Source organism: Coregonus clupeaformis, chromosome 21 (genome assembly GCF_020615455.1).
Source record: "Coregonus clupeaformis isolate EN_2021a chromosome 21, ASM2061545v1, whole genome shotgun sequence".
Classification (NCBI taxonomy): Eukaryota; Metazoa; Chordata; class Actinopteri; order Salmoniformes; family Salmonidae; genus Coregonus; species Coregonus clupeaformis.
The window spans coordinates 13,880,278-13,898,287 of NC_059212.1; the positions used below are offsets into that span (position 1 = coordinate 13,880,278).

General features: G+C 43.0%; 1 protein-coding gene across 4 annotated transcripts in view; it reads left to right on the forward strand.

Annotated features, from left to right (window-relative positions):
• The window catches only part of LOC121534953 (cAMP-specific 3',5'-cyclic phosphodiesterase 4B), a 155,096-nt gene extending 148,872 nt beyond the window's left edge, over positions 1-6,224 (forward strand). For all 4 annotated transcript variants that reach the window (XM_041841588.2, XM_041841589.2, XM_041841590.2 and 1 more), the window contains 7 exons: positions 545-643; positions 1,293-1,457; positions 1,990-2,089; positions 2,507-2,661; positions 2,916-3,038; positions 3,169-3,351; positions 3,584-6,224. In XM_041841588.2, coding sequence (XP_041697522.1) covers positions 545-643; positions 1,293-1,457; positions 1,990-2,089; positions 2,507-2,661; positions 2,916-3,038; positions 3,169-3,351; positions 3,584-3,928 — 1,170 coding nt within the window. In that variant the 3' untranslated portion in view covers positions 3,929-6,224. The remainder of the gene's footprint in view (positions 1-544; positions 644-1,292; positions 1,458-1,989; positions 2,090-2,506; positions 2,662-2,915; positions 3,039-3,168; positions 3,352-3,583) is intronic.
• Positions 6,225-18,010: the final 11,786 nt, after the last annotated feature.

Consider the following 18,010-nt stretch of genomic DNA (forward strand, 5'->3'; position numbering starts at 1 on the left):
AGAGACCATGCCCATTTCAAGCTTATCTTTCAAAAAAGACAGGGCGGCAGGTAGCTTAGCGGTTAAGAGTGTTGGGCCAGTAACCGAAAGGTCGCTGGTTTGAATCCTAGAGCTGACTAGGTGAGAAATCTGTCTGTGCCCTTGAGCAAGGCACTTAACCCTAGTAGCTCTGGATAAGAGCATCTGCTAAATGACTAAAATATAAATGTAAGAAAGACAAACCAATAAAGTAGGCTAATGATGAGGTATCACCTAGTGACAAACACATTTTTATGATGAGCTTATTTGTTTTTATCAATGTGACAAACTGGTAACTGACAACATATTAAGTAGATGTCCCCAAACCTAAGGTGCACATATTCTGCTCAAGGTTAGGACACCAATGGAATCATAGAACAAACGGCACTTTTTGATTCTTGAATTGAAATTCCAATACAAATATCTGGATATTTAATTTGTCTTCCTGATTATAATTCATTGTGACTGCACCTTCCGGCCATCTCTCTGCAAGAACGTACCCTGACAATTTCTCTCTCTTTCTCAGGACCTTGAGGACATCAACAAGTGGGGTCTGAACATCTTCAGGGTGGCCGAGCACTCCCACAACCACCCGCTCACATGCACCATGTACACCATCTTCCAGGTCAGTGCTCTTCCTCCTCTTCCTCCTCTTCCTCCTCCTCCTTTTCTTCCTTTTTTGTTCCTGTCAGAATGCTGTGTTTTCTCTGACTGAGGTGCCTTGCAGACACACACACAGGGGGGGAGTCACCAGCACACAGCCTACAGTACTGTACATCAGCACTCTATGTTCTCAATAATGTGTCCTCATCTTCTGGGTCAGTAGCTTAATGATCAGTTATGCTACTGTAGAAGGAACTAGTCTAGGAACTAATCTAGTCATATGGATAGGTGGACATTAACACACAGTGCCAATGAATTACTTAGCCAGCCAAGTCAAGCAATTCATTTTCCTTAGCAGTTTTTATATTGTAATTGCCTTTTGTTTGACGAAGCCATTGCAATTTAAACAGACAAACTCAAAGTAAAACCAAAGTCAGTCATTTTAAGTTGAAGTAAATTGAAAGGATCATCAGAGAGTGGTTATGGGTTGTTGTGTTACATACAGTATGGTATATTATATGGGTTACATTTCTCCTTTAGTTAATGAATGGTGGTGTGTTGTCTTGTGTTGGTGTGTGTCCTGTGCATGACCAAGACCTGATGAAGACGTTATGGGTTACATTATTTCCATTAAGCTAACAGTGCTGTGTCTGTTTGTGTGTCCCATGCAGGAGCGAGACCTGATGAAGACGTTCAAGATCCCTGCGGACACATTCGTGACCTTCTTGTTGACCCTGGAAGCACACTACCACTCAGATGTAGAATACCACAACAGCCTCCACGCTGCAGACGTGGCCCAGTCCACACACATCCTGCTCGCCACACCCGCTCTGGACGTAAGTGATCTGACCCAACTCTACTTAATATCATCCACTTATAATTAATAACTAATAATATTATCCACTTTTTCTTCTTGATTTGTGTTGAATATTCTGAGGAGTGACTAACAACACTATCTCACATAGCAAACCTCTAAGTCAGGGCTCTCCAACCCTGTTCCTGGAGAGCTACCCTCCTGTAGGTAAACTGCAGGTGTGCTAGATTAGGGTTGGAGCGAAAATCTACAGGACGGTAGCTCTCCAGGAACAGGGTTGGAGAGCCCTGCCCCAAGTAATAATAAATAATGTATACCAGCAAGTGTTATCAGTAAACACACATGTACAATGTCACACCACTCCACCTAAATATGTCACTGCCACTCCACCTAGTTATGTCAGACGATAATGAGTTATTACCAGATTCATGTGTGTTACTCTATCTTGTCAAGCATGATTTTTAATGCAGTGAAACCTTCACTCTCAATGTTGAAAACTCATCAAATCTCTCCTGTTTCCTTTTCCATCCCCCCCCCGTCCTGTCCAATCACAGGCCGTCTTCACAGATCTGGAGATCTTGGCGGCCATCTTTGCGGCAGCCATCCATGACGTGGACCACCCTGGGGTCTCCAACCAGTTCCTCATTAACACCAGTGAGTACTTTCTCCATCAAAATCTAACAACAGCGCCCAATTCATAATCTCTGCTACTTTGGTACGACCTTATCTTAGCATTTATAATTTCTTGACATATTTGAAGATACAAGTGAAATATTCAAGTTTCAAATGCATTGTCACAAAAACCACATAAGTAAATGTTTTAGAAAACACATAAGTTCACAACATAGATACTAATAAACTGGTAAGTAGCCTTGTCCGAGTCAGAACGGCCCATAGGGTAGGAGCCTATCTCTGGTTTCTGTAGTATGATGCCTGGAGACAGGACACCAGTCTATCGCAGGTAGTCATGGTGGGTTGGCTATATTTGATCCAGGGAAAGCACCCATTATTGTTTCCCTATTTCTTCTAATCAGTCCGTCTCTCTGTCTCTGTCACTCTCTGTCTGTCCAGACTCAGAGCTGGCCCTGATGTATAACGATGAGTCAGTCCTGGAGAACCACCACCTAGCCGTGGGCTTCAAGCTGCTGCAGGAGGACAACTGTGACATCTTCCAGAACCTGACCAAGAAACAACGCCAGTCCCTCAGGAGGATGGTCATAGACATGGTGAGAGAATGTCCCGGTTCTGACCAAAGATTTTTGATTCTGATGTCCCATTCGTATGAGTCTCTTGACCGCGTGTCGGTCCGTTGGTCCGTCCGACGGTCCATCTTTCTATCTCTGGCTCAATTCTCAATTCCATTTTTTAAATGTAGGTTTCTTGGCATCATAGATCACAAATCATACATTACTGAAGCATAAACATGTATAAATCACTAACAACAATCTGTCTCTCTTGCTCTCTCTCTCTCTCCCTCCAGGTACTGGCCACTGACATGTCCAAACACATGAGCCTACTGGCTGACCTGAAGACCATGGTGGAGACCAAGAAGGTGACCAGCTCTGGAGTGCTGCTGCTGGACAACTACACAGACAAAATACAGGTAGGAGCTCACACTCACATGTATAAGAACGCATGCGCAAACACACATACACGCGCGCGCACGCACACACACAGGTGGACATACAGGCATGTAGGCTCACACAATCCTCTCTCCGACCCCTCTCTTCCAGGTGATGCGTAACATGGTTCATTGTGCAGACCTGAGCAATCCGACCAAGTCCCTGGACCTGTACCGCCAGTGGACCGACCGCATCATGAACGAGTTCTCCCACCAGGGAGACCGGGAGAGGGAGAGAGGCATGGAGATCAGCCCCATGTGTGATAAGCATACGGCTTCAGTGGAGAAGAGCCAGGTAGGTTACTAATACATGTACACATATACAGGTATGAACGCACACACTCATACGTACAGTACACACACTGCTCGCATACACACGTGTATACACATCTTACACGTGCACATACTGTTTGCACACACACACACACACTCTCGCTCAACCCGCTCTACTGCTATTAATACAGTATTCATACACACTATTCTATCTTTAAATCTCACACCCTCCTCTCTCTTCTCCCTCTCTCCAGGTGGGCTTTATCGACTACATCGTCCACCCTCTGTGGGAGACTTGGGCCGACCTGGTGCACCCTGACGCCCAGGACATCCTGGACACCCTGGAGGACAACAGGAACTGGTACCAGAGCATGATCCCCCAGAGCCCCTCTCCTCCCTTCTACACTGGCGACGGAGAGGGGGATGGAGAGGGAGGAGAAGGAGGTCACAAGTTCCAGTTTGAGCTGACGCTAGATGACGGACAGGATGAGGATGGACAGATAGGAAGGGAGGAGGGCGAGCGAGGGACAGAAGGGGGACGGTCGCCAATGTACCAGGGTGGAGTAGAGATGGAGATACGTGGGGCTTCCCCCACATAACAAGCCTTGACCCTTGATCTTTATAAAAGCACCAGTTTTAGGCTGTGTTTGGTGTATTGTTTTATTGCAGTGGAGGAATCCTGCAATCTGGCTCTTTGGAGCTGCTCTGCTTGTGCGCGAGGGCCTGACTGACTTATGGCCCCTGCAGAAGAGGGTGGGGGACCCCAACACTTGGTTTGGGAACCCTCAGAAAGAAGATTATGAAGAGTTGAAGAGAGTGATGCCTTGAAGGAGTCCTGTTGAACTGCTGTGTGGCAGAAGTACCGTATTTTGGTCCTTAGCCAGATACTACAATCTTTGCTCTGACAAAGAAGATTAAGCTAATTTACACTAAGAGACTATGGTGTTCAATTGGGACAAGATGAGAGACACTTGCACTTCAGAACGATTGTTGTTCTCCGTGACTATTTTCGGGTATATGTTTTGTTTTGTAACGGGATTGGATGGGATGTTGCCGGGTAGCGTTCAAAGTTAAAACTAGTAGTCCACAGGTATTTGTAACGCAGAAGGTTTACCCATTTGTAACAGGTGTCTAAAGACTTTTCTATGACAGGGTCTTTTGTATGTAATTTTATAATTTATTGAACAGTTTTAAGTCGATATTGTAAAATGTTTGTTTTCTACACACAATGAATATATTTGTCTCTCGAACAAGAGGAGAATACACACAGTCTTCCTTATGTCTTATCAGCAATAGTGTATTCACAATGGTGTTTTGTTGACTTTCCAAAATCGTCGGACTTCCCAGCACAAGTTGCACTTTTTGCAAGGGTAGAGCGCTAGAACAGTATTTATAGAGTCAGGTTATTCTTTCAACACCCAACTCATAAGACTATACGCTCAATGTTATATGTTACATGTTATCTCACAAATGTCAAGTCAATATTAACAAATGGCACATAAGTTCCATATTCACAGCAATGCTGTTGCAAACCTGTTACTTATGATTTTACATATTTTCCTACCATAAAGCAATTATCTCCATCATTCAGATTTTCCCAGTTGGAAAAACCAATGAAAGTCAATGTAAACTGTCCAAACCAATAAGCTCCAAAGATCACCTGATAAAAGCGCTTTAACAGCAAGAATGAACTCAGTCCAACAGACGTGTGGTGCCACATCTGATTAGCACTTAATCAATAATCTTCGAATTTTTTGCAAAAATATCTAGAATATCTTCCAAGAATGGAAGTCCAGTAAATGTGATCTCCTAATCTAATTCATGCACAGAATTAAAGACAATTAAGGCCAATCAAATTAACGATTGAGTGGTTTCTTTCCAAAGAGAAAGAGATAAAAATCCCTTCACATTATATTTTGAAGCCCCAGACTAGCCTCGTGACTGTCAACCAATGTCAAAAAACAAACCTCCATACAACAATATTTGACATAAGCTGATGTTATTATTTTGGTTGCCAGGTCTTCCTTGAGCTGACCACAGCCAACAACACACCTCTCGAGGTTTGGCAGAAATCTCAGCGCAACAAACACAATGAAACTAAACCAAAAACAAATAGCATATTTTTAAATGTTGATTCAATGTTCATTTAATGTCACCTAAAAGGTGTAGGAAGTGGAGATACTGAAGTGAAATGTTTGAAAAACAATCCATGATTTCTGTCCAGCACTTTGACGAGCTGGATAGCTCAGCACCTAGTTGCTCTTCTGTCAACAATACATCTAAATGGTACTGCGATGGAAGCTGCAACTCACAGCTTCTAGAGTGTGGGGAGATCAGCATAACATCACTAGATGACAATACTTCCCTCCTTGACTGTGTGTGCATGTGTGTGTTTGTGTATGAGGATAACTTAGCTACACAATCTCCTCGTCATTGCACCTAGTCCTATGTCGATCCATGAACTGTTTGAAACAGTGTATTTATGACTTTGATCTGTAAATAGAATCATATTCACAAAAAGTATGTTTGGTATCATTTATATGCACTACGATTACCTGTCAAAACAAGTGAAATATTTGTTATAAGGTATAATACTCAAGTTTTTGCAGATTTCCTTGTTACTTGGCAGAAAACTGAGGTGCTTAGCAAAAACGTAATTCCTCGGTTTCTGTTGTTTTCCTGTTGTTATCTGGAGCCATATGAAGGCTGCGTTGTTCCTATATGATGTACGGTGACGGGTCATTATACAGCTAGCTATATGTTTATTGAAATATTGTACCGATATTTCCCATGTGTTTCTCAGAAGTCTCACACAATGCATGGTAAGGTATTGTATGTTGTGTTCAACAAATATTTTTTATGAAATTATTAAAATGAGCATGAATTTACTCTATGCATTGTTTCATGTCTTACCTTTCTGTAATTGTAGTGTCATATAGGATGTCAGTCCACTTTAGTTTTAAAGGAACAACATACAGGAAATTCAAATTATTCATTGTGGTAATAGCCTCTAGTCCAGCCTTTTTCAAACCTCTCCTCGGGGACCCCCAGACGTTTCACAATTGTGTTGTAGCCCTGAACTAGCACACCTGATTGAAGTAGTCAAGGGCTTGAAGATTAGTTGACGAGTTGAATCAGGTGTGATAGTTCTGGAAGAGTTCAAATACATAGAACGTCTGGGGGTCCCCGAGGAGAAGGCTGCTCTAGTCTACTCAAAAGCCTCTGGTTGCATTCCAATACTATCACAATGTATTTTTCCTTCCTCCCGTCCTTGACGTAATCACTGATCTGACATGATTTGATGGGTGAAAGCAACATAGGCCAATAGAAAACTTCCTTTCACCTACTATGAAATCATTTGGTGGCAGCAGTGGGCTCCAGACCTGCAATCATTTGGTGGCAGTGCTAGGATCCATCTAGGCCTGCAGGGGACCCTGTGTCATCCTATCTGGACAGGACGTGACATCGCAATGGCTGCAGGAGGGCATTTGATGAGATTCACCAGCTATTTCATGACCTTGGGCAGTCTGTGGATGTCCAGGAGGAATGGCTGGAATGAGAGGCCCAGTGGCAGGAGAAAAGTAACAATTAGGGGTCAATTATTTTTCTGTTCATTGAGAAGTCTTTGAATTCAGTCATTGAATGCCAATTATTGAATTGGAAATTCAGATTACTTTCTGAATTGACTGGCTTTTATTTGAATTGACCCCAACCTTGAGCACTACGCCTCACCAGTGGTGTGATTATCTCATGGAAGTTAGCAAGGAAGGATACATTTCTGACAGGGCTTCTCTCTCTCCACTGTGATGTTGTTGACTTTGCTGTAACAGACTGCTGCTGGGCACAGGGGCAGGAATGTAAACAGGTGTCACGCCCTGACCTTTAAATGCCTGTTGTTTCTCGTTGGTTTGGTCAGGGTGTGAATTTCTATGTGTATATCTATGTGGTGTATTTCTATGTTGGCCGGGTGTGGTTCCCAATCAGAGGCAGCTGTCGATCGTTGTCTATGATTGGGGATCATACTTAGGTAGCCATTTTGCCTACCTATGTTGTGGGATCTTGACTCTTGTTTGGCTTGTTTGTGTGTAGCTATAGTGAGCTTCACGTTACGTTGCTTTTGTTGTTTGGTCGTGTGTGAACAAACATGTATGCATTCCACGCTGCACCTTGGTTCAATCCTGCACCCAACGTACGTGACAACAGGAAATGCAGAGATAGCGATGCTATACGCTAGGCCCTGTGCTAACCACTCTCCCATGGCCTACAGACCCAGTGTCACAGCCCAGTGAGGTAGAGATAGGGATCAGGCATACGTGGGAAAGAACTCAAGGGCATACACCGAACAGTTCACCATTGTCATGTTGCCACTATCACTTCTATAATCAATACCGTAGTAGGACCAACTTCCTCTACTGTTCCTGTGAATTCTTGCCTTTTTATTCAGTCATAATTTTATGTATACCCTGCTTGCCACTATCACTTTTTTTTTTTTTACATTTTAGTCTTTTAGCAGACGCTCTTATCCAGAGCAACTTACAGTTAGAGCTAGAAGGGGGAGGGGGGGTTCAAGTGGAAGTGCTGGTGATTATTTTGTTATTTTTGTAATTTTTTTACAATAACTATTTCTATGTACTGTAGCCATAGTTCCAACTCCTCTATTCTACTACAATTGTGAAATCAATGAACAATATTACAGGTACTGTAGTAGTAATATCTAAGTAGAAAAGGTATATTCAGTCTAGTCTGATTTCTCTATCTCAGCAGGATGTATGAGCTGCATCTTAAGACGATAGGAGGAAACCCGAACCCTTTTCCTCTTTCCTGCAGAGTAAGAGAAACCTGACTGTTTACCGTACACATGGTCACAAAGGGCCAGCTTTTTCCATGGCGGTCTGTTGCCGGGGTCCGCATTGCCTTGACGACAGGAGGCAAAGTTTGTTTTAAAAATCCCGACAGAGGTATTGTGGTGTGTGGGTGACTGACGTCAATGGGGCTGGGGATGGGCCGCCCAACCCCAGTAGCCAGCAAGCCAGCATCCGTGGTAGGAGCATGTGGTGGTGGAGGCCCTTACATGCACGTGGATCCAGGCCCCCAGATGCCTCTGTGTGTGTGTCTGTGTGTGTCTGTGCATTTGCGCATGTTTGTCTGCACGTGTGTGTACTTTCCTCCTCTTTACTCTAAGATCCTAGGACAAAGAACAAGATGCCTCCATCCCAAAATCATCAGAGCTATCAGCTATCAGAGATGACAGCACTGCAACCATAGAATACAGTGGGGAAAAAAGTATTTAGTCAGCCACCAATTGTGCAAGTTCTCCCACTTAAAAAGATGAGAGGTGCCTGTAATTTTCATCATAGGTACACATCAACTATGACAGACAAAATTAGATTTTTTTTCCAGAAAATCACATTGTAGGATTTTTCATGAATTTATTTGCAAATTATGGTGGAAAATAAGTATTTGGTCAATAACAAAAGTTTCTCAATACTTTGTTATATACCCTTTGTTGGCAATGACACAGGTCAAACGTTTTCTGTAAGTCTTCACAAGGTTTTCAGACACTGTTGCTGGTATTTTGGCCCATTCCTCCATGCAGATCTCCTCTAGAGCAGTGATGTTTTGGGGCTGTCGCTGGGCAACACGGACTTTCAACTCCCTCCAAAGATTTTCTATGGGGTTGAGATCTGGAGACTGGCTAGGCCACTCCAGGACCTTGAAATGCTTCTTACGAAGCCACTCCTTCGTTGCCCAGGCGGTGTGTTTGGGATCATTGTCATGCTGAAAGACCCAGCCACGTTTCATCTTCAATGCCCTTGCTGATGGAAGGAGGTTTTCACTCAAAATCTCACGATACATGGCCCCATTCATTCTTTCCTTTACACGGATCAGTCGTCCTGGTCCCTTTGCAGAAAAACAGCCCCGAAGCATGATGTTTCCACCCCCATGCTTCACAGTAGGTATGGTGTTCTTTGGATGCAACTCAGCATTCTTTGTCCTCCAAACACAACAAGTTGAGTTTTTACCAAAAAGTTCTATTTTGGTTTCATATGACCATATGACATTCTCCCAATCCTCTTCTGGATCATCCAAATGCACTCTAGCAAACTTCAGACGGGCCTGGACATGTACTGGCTTAAGCAGGGGGACACGTCTGGCACTGCAGGATTTGAGTCCCTGGCGGCGTAGTGTGTTACTGATGGTAGGCTTTGTTACTTTGGTCCCAGCTCTCTGCAGGTCATTCACTAGGTCCCCCCGTGTGGTTCTGGGATTTTTGCTCACCGTTCTTGTGATCATTTTGACCCCACGGAGTGAGATCTTGCGTGGAGCCCCAGATCGAGGGAGATTATCAGTGGTCTTGTATGTCTTCCATTTCCTAATAATTGCTCCCACAGTTGATTTCTTCAAACCAAGCTGCTTACCTATTGCAAATTCAGTCTTCCCAGCCTGGTGCAGGTCTACAATTTTGTTTCTGGTGTCCTTTGACAGCTCTTTGGTCTTGGCCATAGTTGAGTTTGGAGTGTGACTGTTTGAAGTTGTGGACAGGTGTCTTTTATACTGATAACAAGTTCAAACAGGTGCCATTAATACAGGTAACGAGTGGAGGACAGAGGAGCCTGTTAAAGAAGAAGTTACAGGTCTGTGAGAGCCAGAAATCTTGCTTGTTTGTAGGTGACCAAATACTTATTTTCCACCATAATTTGCAAATAAATTCATTAAAAATCCTACAATGTGATTTTCGGGATTTTTTTTTCTCAATTTGTCTGTCATAGTTGACGTGTACCTATGATGAAGATTACAGGCCTCTCTCATCTTTTTAAGTGGGAGAACTTGCACAATTGGTGGCTGACTAAATACTTTTTTCCCCCACTGTATATGCATGTCTGTACTGAATGTATCTGTGCATATGGAAGAAAGATAAAATATCCATGAAAATCACAGCACTTCCTCTAAGAGCTACAGTGCCTTCAGAAAGTATTCTTACCCCTTCACGTATTCCACATTTTGTTGTGTTATAGCCTGAATTCAAAATGTATTAAATTGACTACACACAATATTCCATAATGAAAAAGTGAAAACATGTTTTAGTCATTTTTGCAAATGTATTGAAATTCAGAAATATCTCATTTACTGTACATACAGTACCAGTCAAAAGCATTTATTTGGGCTGCAATGTCTGAGGATGGTAACTGTAATGAACTTATCCTCTGCAGCAGAGGTAATTCTGGGTCTTCCTTTCCTGTGGCGGTCCTCATGAGAGCCAGTTTCATCATAGCGCTTGATGGTTTTTACGACTGCACTTGAAGAAACTGACTGACCTTCATGTCTTAAAGTACTGATGGACTGTCGTTTCTCTTTGATTATTTGAGCTGTTCTTACAATAATATGGACTTGGTCTTTTACCAAATAGGACTATCTTCTGAAACAAGATTGAACCAGGTTTTCATCTAGGATTTTGCCTGTGCTTAGCTCTATTCCGTTTCTTTTTATCCAAAAAAATTCCCTAGTCCTTGCCGATGACAAACATACCCATAACATGATGCAAGACAAGCATACCCATAACATGAGGCAGCCACTACCATGCTTGAAGATATAAAGAGTGGTACTCAGTGATGTGTTGTGTTGGATTTGCACCAAACGTAACGCTTTGTATTCAGGACATAAAGTTAATTTCTTTGACACATGTTTTGCAGTTTTACTTTAGGCCTTATTTGCAAACAGGATGCATGTTATGGAATATTTGTATTCTATACAGGCTTCCTTCTTTTCACTCTGTCATTTAAGTTAGTATTGTGGAGTAACTACAATGTTGTTGATCCATCCTCAGTTTTCTCCTTTCACAGCCATTAAACTCCATTTAAAAGTCACCATTGGCCTCATGGACTCTGAGTTAGGAAAGACGCCTGTATCTTTGTAGTGACTAGGTGTATTGATACACCATCCAAAGTTTAATGAATAACTTCACCATGCTCAAAGGGATATTCAATGTCTGCTATTTATTTTCTATTTTACCCATCTAACAATTTGTGGGGCATTGGAAAACCTCCCTGGTCTTTGTGGTTGAATCTGTGTTTGAAATTCTTGCCTGAGGGACCTTTCAGGTAATTAATTGTATGTGCGGGGTACAGAGATGAGGTAGTCATTAAAAAATCATGTTAAATACTATTATTGCACACAGAGTCCAAGCAACTTATTATGTGACTTGTTAAGCAAATATTTTATCCTGAATGTATTTAGGCTTGCCATAACAAAGGGGTTGAATACTTATTGACTACAGACATTTCAGCTTTTCATTTTTTATTAATTTGTACACATTTCTAAAAACATAGTTCCACTTTGACATTATGGGGTATTGTGTGTAGGCCAGTGACACAAAATGTAATCCATTTAAAATTCAGGCTGTAATGGAACAAATGTGGAAAAAGTCAAGGGGTGTGAATACTTTCTGAAGGCACTGTACATACAATCAACAAAATTCAAGCCATGTGTTGTTGCACCAGACAAAAATGCTTAATTGAATGGCTTCAAAGAATAATCTGTTTGATGCCCATACTAAAAAACATATAGCTGCAATATAAACATTCTATCCATCCATCAGTGGCTCAAAGCCAGGCGAGATGTAGCTAATAGCAGCCTTTTGTGCAATGGCAGTGTGCAGTGTGCACTACTAGATAGTAGATTGTGTCATTTCAGTACACTCATTCTCTAAGGTTATGGGAACCAGTTTGACATTTGTGGTTTCCTAAGGGCTTCCTGTCCTCAATCGACAGAGAGTCAGGATATAGAAGAGAACATCCCAATGGGGATGGAACAATACACATGCTTGTGTGCAAACACACAGACTCATGCGTGTCTGTGCACACACACACATGCACACACACCACACTGTCATTCTCGGTTAGTGAGAGATAAGGAACATCACCTCTGGGTTAAAAGCAGATGTAGAGAGAGAGAGAGAGAGAGAGAGAGAGAGAGAGAGAGAGAGAGAGAGAGAGAGCGGGAGAGAGAGAGAGAGCGGGAGAGAGAGAGAGAGAGAGAGAGAGAGAGAGAGAGAGAGAGAGCTCCATGGCTGAAATATCTGAATGGAGATGATTTGTGCCATTTTAGGCTGGAGGTAGCCTATTTGTCCTTATAAACCATGGACAGACTAACTCAGGGAACACAGATAGACAAACACAAATTTTACAGAGTAAATATTGACCATTCTGAAGTGACAGTATTGAAATGTATTATTTTATTTGTATAGCACCTTCGTATATAGCACCTATCATGCATGCATGATTTTCACCTGGAGTTTTCTGCCTATTCAATATGGGAGGAATTCCGGCCCGAGTTTAGCACAAATGGAACATCAATCCCTTTCTATACACTTTTGACATTTCTTTCTGTTCTCATTCTGAACTCTTCATCCAGGGGCCGATTCCGACCTGAATTAAGCATGTGTAAATGGATCGTAAGTCTCTTTTTACGTACCTTTCTCTCTATGCGTATTCTGACCTTGAACTATAGCATGAGAATAGCCTGCCATTCACCCGCTATTCTTTGGGATGGAGATCAAAGAAATTAAGTTGTGTCTAAAGAATTGAAATTAAGTTGTGTCTAAAGACTTGAATTAAGTCTCTCATTATTCCACCACCTTTACGTGCGATGAAACAATGAATAAGGTCGAGCAACCTGTCAATTCCAAGTGGAACAACATCTACTTAATTTTTTCTGAAATAACACCATTCTCCATTCACTGTAATTTACAAATTGATAAGAGCTATTGATAAGAGCTGGATAAATTAGTAAGCCGCTTGGAGAAGGGGATTGTAAATACAGTGAGGGAAAAAAGCATTTGATCCCCTGCTGATTTTGTACGTTTGCCCACTGACAAAGACATGATCAGTCTATAATTTTAATGGTAGGTTTATTTGAACAGTGAGAGACCAAATAACAACAAAAAAAATCCAGAAAAATGCATGTCAAAAATATTATAAATTGATTTGCATTTTAATGAGGGAAATAAGTATTTGACCCCTCTGCAAAACATGACTTAGTACTTGTTGGCAAAACCCTTGTTGGCAATCACAGAGGTCAGACGTTTCTTGTAGTTGGCCACCAGGTTTGCACACATCTCAGGAGGGATTTTGTCCCACTCCTCTTTGCAGATCTTCTCCAAGTCATTAAGGTTTCGAGGCTGACGTTTGGCAACTCGAACCTTCAGCTCCCTCCACAGATTTTCTATGGGATTAAGTTCTGGAGACTGTCACCTTCTCGCCAAGCTGCTTGGCGATGGTCTTGTAGCCCATTCCAGCCTTGTGTAGGTCTACAATCTTGTCCCTGACATCCTTGGAGAGCTCTTTGGTCTTGGCCATGGTGGAGAGTTTGGAATCTGATTGATTGATTGCTTCTGTGGACAGGTGTCTTTTATACAGGTAACAAACTGAGATTAGGAGCACTCCCTAATGTGCTCCTAATCTCAGCTCTGTCACGCCCTGGCTCTAGGGACTCTTTTAAGTTGAGCCAGGGTGTGTAGAGTTTATGTTTTGTGCTCGTTGTGTCTAGTCTAGTTTTTGTATATCTATGTTGGCCAGAGTGGTTCTCAATCAGAGGCAACGAGTATCAGCTGTTGCTGGTTGTCTCTGATTGGGAACCATATTTAGTCAGGTGGTTTTCCCACAGTGTTTGTGGGATCTTGTTCCGTGTTGGTTTGTGTTTTGCACCTGTGGACGTCACGCATCGATTTGTTGTTTTGTTCGTGTATCATTTAATAAATAAGTATGTTCACCTTCCACGCTGCGCCTTGGTCCTCTATATCCGACGATCGTGACAAGCTCGTTACCTGTATAAAAGACACCTGGGAGCCAGAAATCTTTCTGATTGAGATGGGGTCAAATACTTATTTCCCTCATTAAAATGCAAATCAATTTATAACATTTTTGACATGCGTATTTCTGGATTTTTTTGTTGTTATTCTGTCTCTCACTGTTCAAATAAACCTACCATTAAAATTATAGACTTATCATCTCTTTGTCAGTGGGCAAACGTACAAAATCAGCAGGGGATCAAATACTTTTTTCCCTCACTGTATAAATGACAGTTGTTTTATGTCTTTATATCTAGATATCTATCTAGCTGTCTATCTAGCTACCCAAGCTATAGGTCTCTGTAGCCATACACAAATGACAGTACAATGCCAAACCTACAAAGTTGATTTATGATTTCTAGAATGTTTACATGCCCAGACTTTTCACTGTATTTTTTACAATTTGTATCGTGTTAGATATTAGCCACTATTGGTAGCCACCATTAGTTACAGTGGGGGAAAAAAGTATTTAGTCAGCCACCAATTGTGCAAGTTCTCCCACTTAAAAAGATGAGAGAGGCCTGTAATTTTTATCATAGGTACACGTCAACTATGACAGACAAAATGAGGGAAAAAAATCCAGAAAATCACATTGTAGGATTTTTAATGAATGTATTTGCAAATGATGGTGGAAAATAAGTATTTGGTCAATAACAAAAGTTTCTCAATACTTTGTTATATACCCTTTGTTGGCAATTACACAGGTCAAACGTTTTCTGTAAGTCTTCACAAGGTTTTCACACGTTGTTGCTGGTATTTTGGCCCATTCCTCCATGCAGATCTCCTCTAGAGCAGTGATGTTTTGGGGCTGTCGCTGGGCAACACAGACTTTCAACTCCCTCAAATATTTTCTATGGTGTTGAGATCTGGAGACTGGCTAGGCCACTCCAGGACCTTGAAATGCTTCTTACGAAGCCACTCCTTCGTTGCCCGGGCGGTGTGTTTGGGATCATTGTCATGCTAAAAGACCCAGCCACGTTTCATCTTCAATGCCCTTGCTGATGGAAGGAGGTTTTTACTCAAAATCTCACAATACATGGCCCCATTCATTCTGTCCTTTACACGGATCAGTCGTCCTGGTCCCTTTGCAGAAAAACAGCCCCAAAGCATGACGTTTCCACCCCCATGCTTCACAGTAGGTATGGTGTTCTTTGGATGCAACTCAGCATTCTTTGTCCTCCAAACACGACGAGTTGAGTTTTTACCAAAAAGTTCTATTTTGGTTTCATCTGACATTCTCCCAATCCTCTTCTGGATCATCCAAATGCACTCTAGCAAACTTCAGACGGGCCTGGACATGTACTGGCTTAAGCAGGGGGACACGTCTGGCACTGCAGGATTTGAGTCCCTGGCGGCGTAGTGTGTTACTGATGGTAGGCTTTGTTACTTTGGTCCCAGCTCTCTGCAGGTCATTCACTAGGTCCCCCCGTGTGGTTCTGGGATTTTTGCTCACCGTTCTTGTGATCATTTTGACCCCACGGGGTGAGATCTTGCGTGGAGCCCCAGATCGAGGGAGATTATCAGTGGTCTTGTATGTCTTCCATTTCCTAATAATTGCTCCCACAGTTGATTTCTTCAAACCAAGCTGCTTACCTATTGCAGATTCAGTCTTCCCAGCCTGGTGCAGGTCTACAATTGTGTTTCTGGTGTCCTTTGACAGCTCTTTGGTCTTGGCCATAGTGGAGTTTGGAGTGTGACTGTTTGAGGTTGTGGACAGGTGTCTTTTATACTGATAACAAGTTCAAACAGGTGCCATTAATACAGGTAATGAGTGGAGGACAGATGAGCCTCTTAAAGAAGAAGTTACAGGTCTGTGAGAGCCAGAAATCTTGCTTGTTTGTAGGTGACCAAATACTTATTTTCCACCATAATTTGCAAATAAATTCATTAAAAATCCTACCATTAGATTTTCTGGATTTTTTTTTCTCAATTTGTCTGTCATAGTTGACGTGTACCTATGATGAAAATTACAGGCCTCTCTCATCTTTTTAAGTGGGAGAACTTGCACAATTGGTGGCTGACTAAATACTTTTTTCCCCCACTGTATACCCACATACACTACATGACCAAAAGTATGTAGACACCTGCTCGTCGAACATCTCATTCCAAAATCATGGGCATTAATATGCTGCTATAACAGCCTCCACTCTTCTGGGAAGGCTTTCCACTAGATGTTGGAACATTGCTGCGGGACTTGCTTCCACAAGAGCATTAGTGAGGTCAGGCACTGATGTTGAGCGATTAGGCCTGGCTCGCAGTTGGCATTCCAATTCATCCCAAAGGTGTTCGATGGGGTTGAGGTCAGGGCTCTATGCAGGCCAGTCAATTTCTTCCACACTGATCTCGACAAACCATTTTCTGTATGTAGCGTTAAGATTTCCCTTCTCTGGAACTAAGGGGCCTAGCTCGAACCATGAAAAACAGCCCCAGACCATTATTCCTCCTTCACCAAACTTTACAGTTGCCACTATGCATTGGGGCAGGCGCTTCAGCACTCGGCGGTCCCGTTCTGTGAGCTTGTGTGGCCTACCACTTCACGGCTGAGCTGTTGTTGCTCCTAGATGTTTCCACTTCACAATAACAGCACTTACAGTTGACCGTGGCAGCTCTAGCAGGGCAGAAATGTGAAAAACTGAGTTGTTGGAAAGGTGGCATTCTATGACAGTGCCACATTGAAAGTTACTGAGCTATTCAGAAAGGCCATTCTACTGGCAATGTTTGTCTATGGAGATTGCATGGCTGTGTGCTCTATTTTATACACCTGTCAGTAACAGGTGTTGTTGAAATATCCAAATCCACTAATTTGAAGGGGTGTCCACATACTTTTGTATATATAGTGTACATGTACATTTAGAACGGTGGCGGGTCGAGGTGAGGAGGGGGATTATTTAAGATATTCTTTGAATACTCCCTTACGGGTGGGAGGGCCAAGAGACCAGAGGTGGCAGAATGGAGTGCTCGGGTTTAGGTGTAGGGTTTGAGCATAGCCTGAAGGTAGGGAGGGGCAGTTCCTCTTGCTGTTCCGTAGGCAAGCACCATGGTCTTGTAGTGGATGCGAGCTTCGACTGGAAGCCAATGGAGTGTGCGGAGGAGTGGGGTGACATGGGAGAACACCAGGCGGGCGGCAGCGTTCTGGATGAGTTGAAGGGGTTTGATGGCACAAGCAGGGAGCCCAACCAACAGAGAGTTGCAGCAGTCCAGATGGGAGATGACAAGTACCTGGATTAGGACAACCTCCTGTGTGAGGTAGGGTCGTACTCTACGGATGTTGTAGAGCATGAACTTGCAGGAGCGAGTCATAGCTTTGATGTTTGCAGAGAACAACAGGGTATTATCCAGGGACATGCCAAGGTTCTTTGGAGGGCAACACTGTGGAGTTGTCAACCGTGATGGAGAGGTCTTTGAGCGGGCAGGCCTTCCCCGGGAGGAAGAGCAGCTCTGTCTTGTTGAGGTTGAGCTTGAGGTGGTGGGCCGACATCAAAGCTGAGATATCTGCCAGGCACGCAGAGATGCTTGTCGCCATCTGGGTGTCAGAAGGGGGAAGGAGAAAAGTAGTTCAGTGTAATCTGCATAGCAATGATAGGAGAGACCATGTGAATATATGACGGAGCCAAATGACTTGGTGTGTAGAGAGAAGAGGAGAGGGCCTAAAACTGAGCCCTGCGGAACACCAGTAGTCAGAGTATGTGGTGCAGACATAGATCTTCTCCACGTCTTCTGATAGGAGCGGCCTGCCAGGGAGGATACAATCCAAGTGTGTGCAGAGCCTGAGACACCCAGCCCTGAGAGGGTGGAGAGGAGCATCTGATGGTTCACGGTGTTGAAGGCAGCGAAT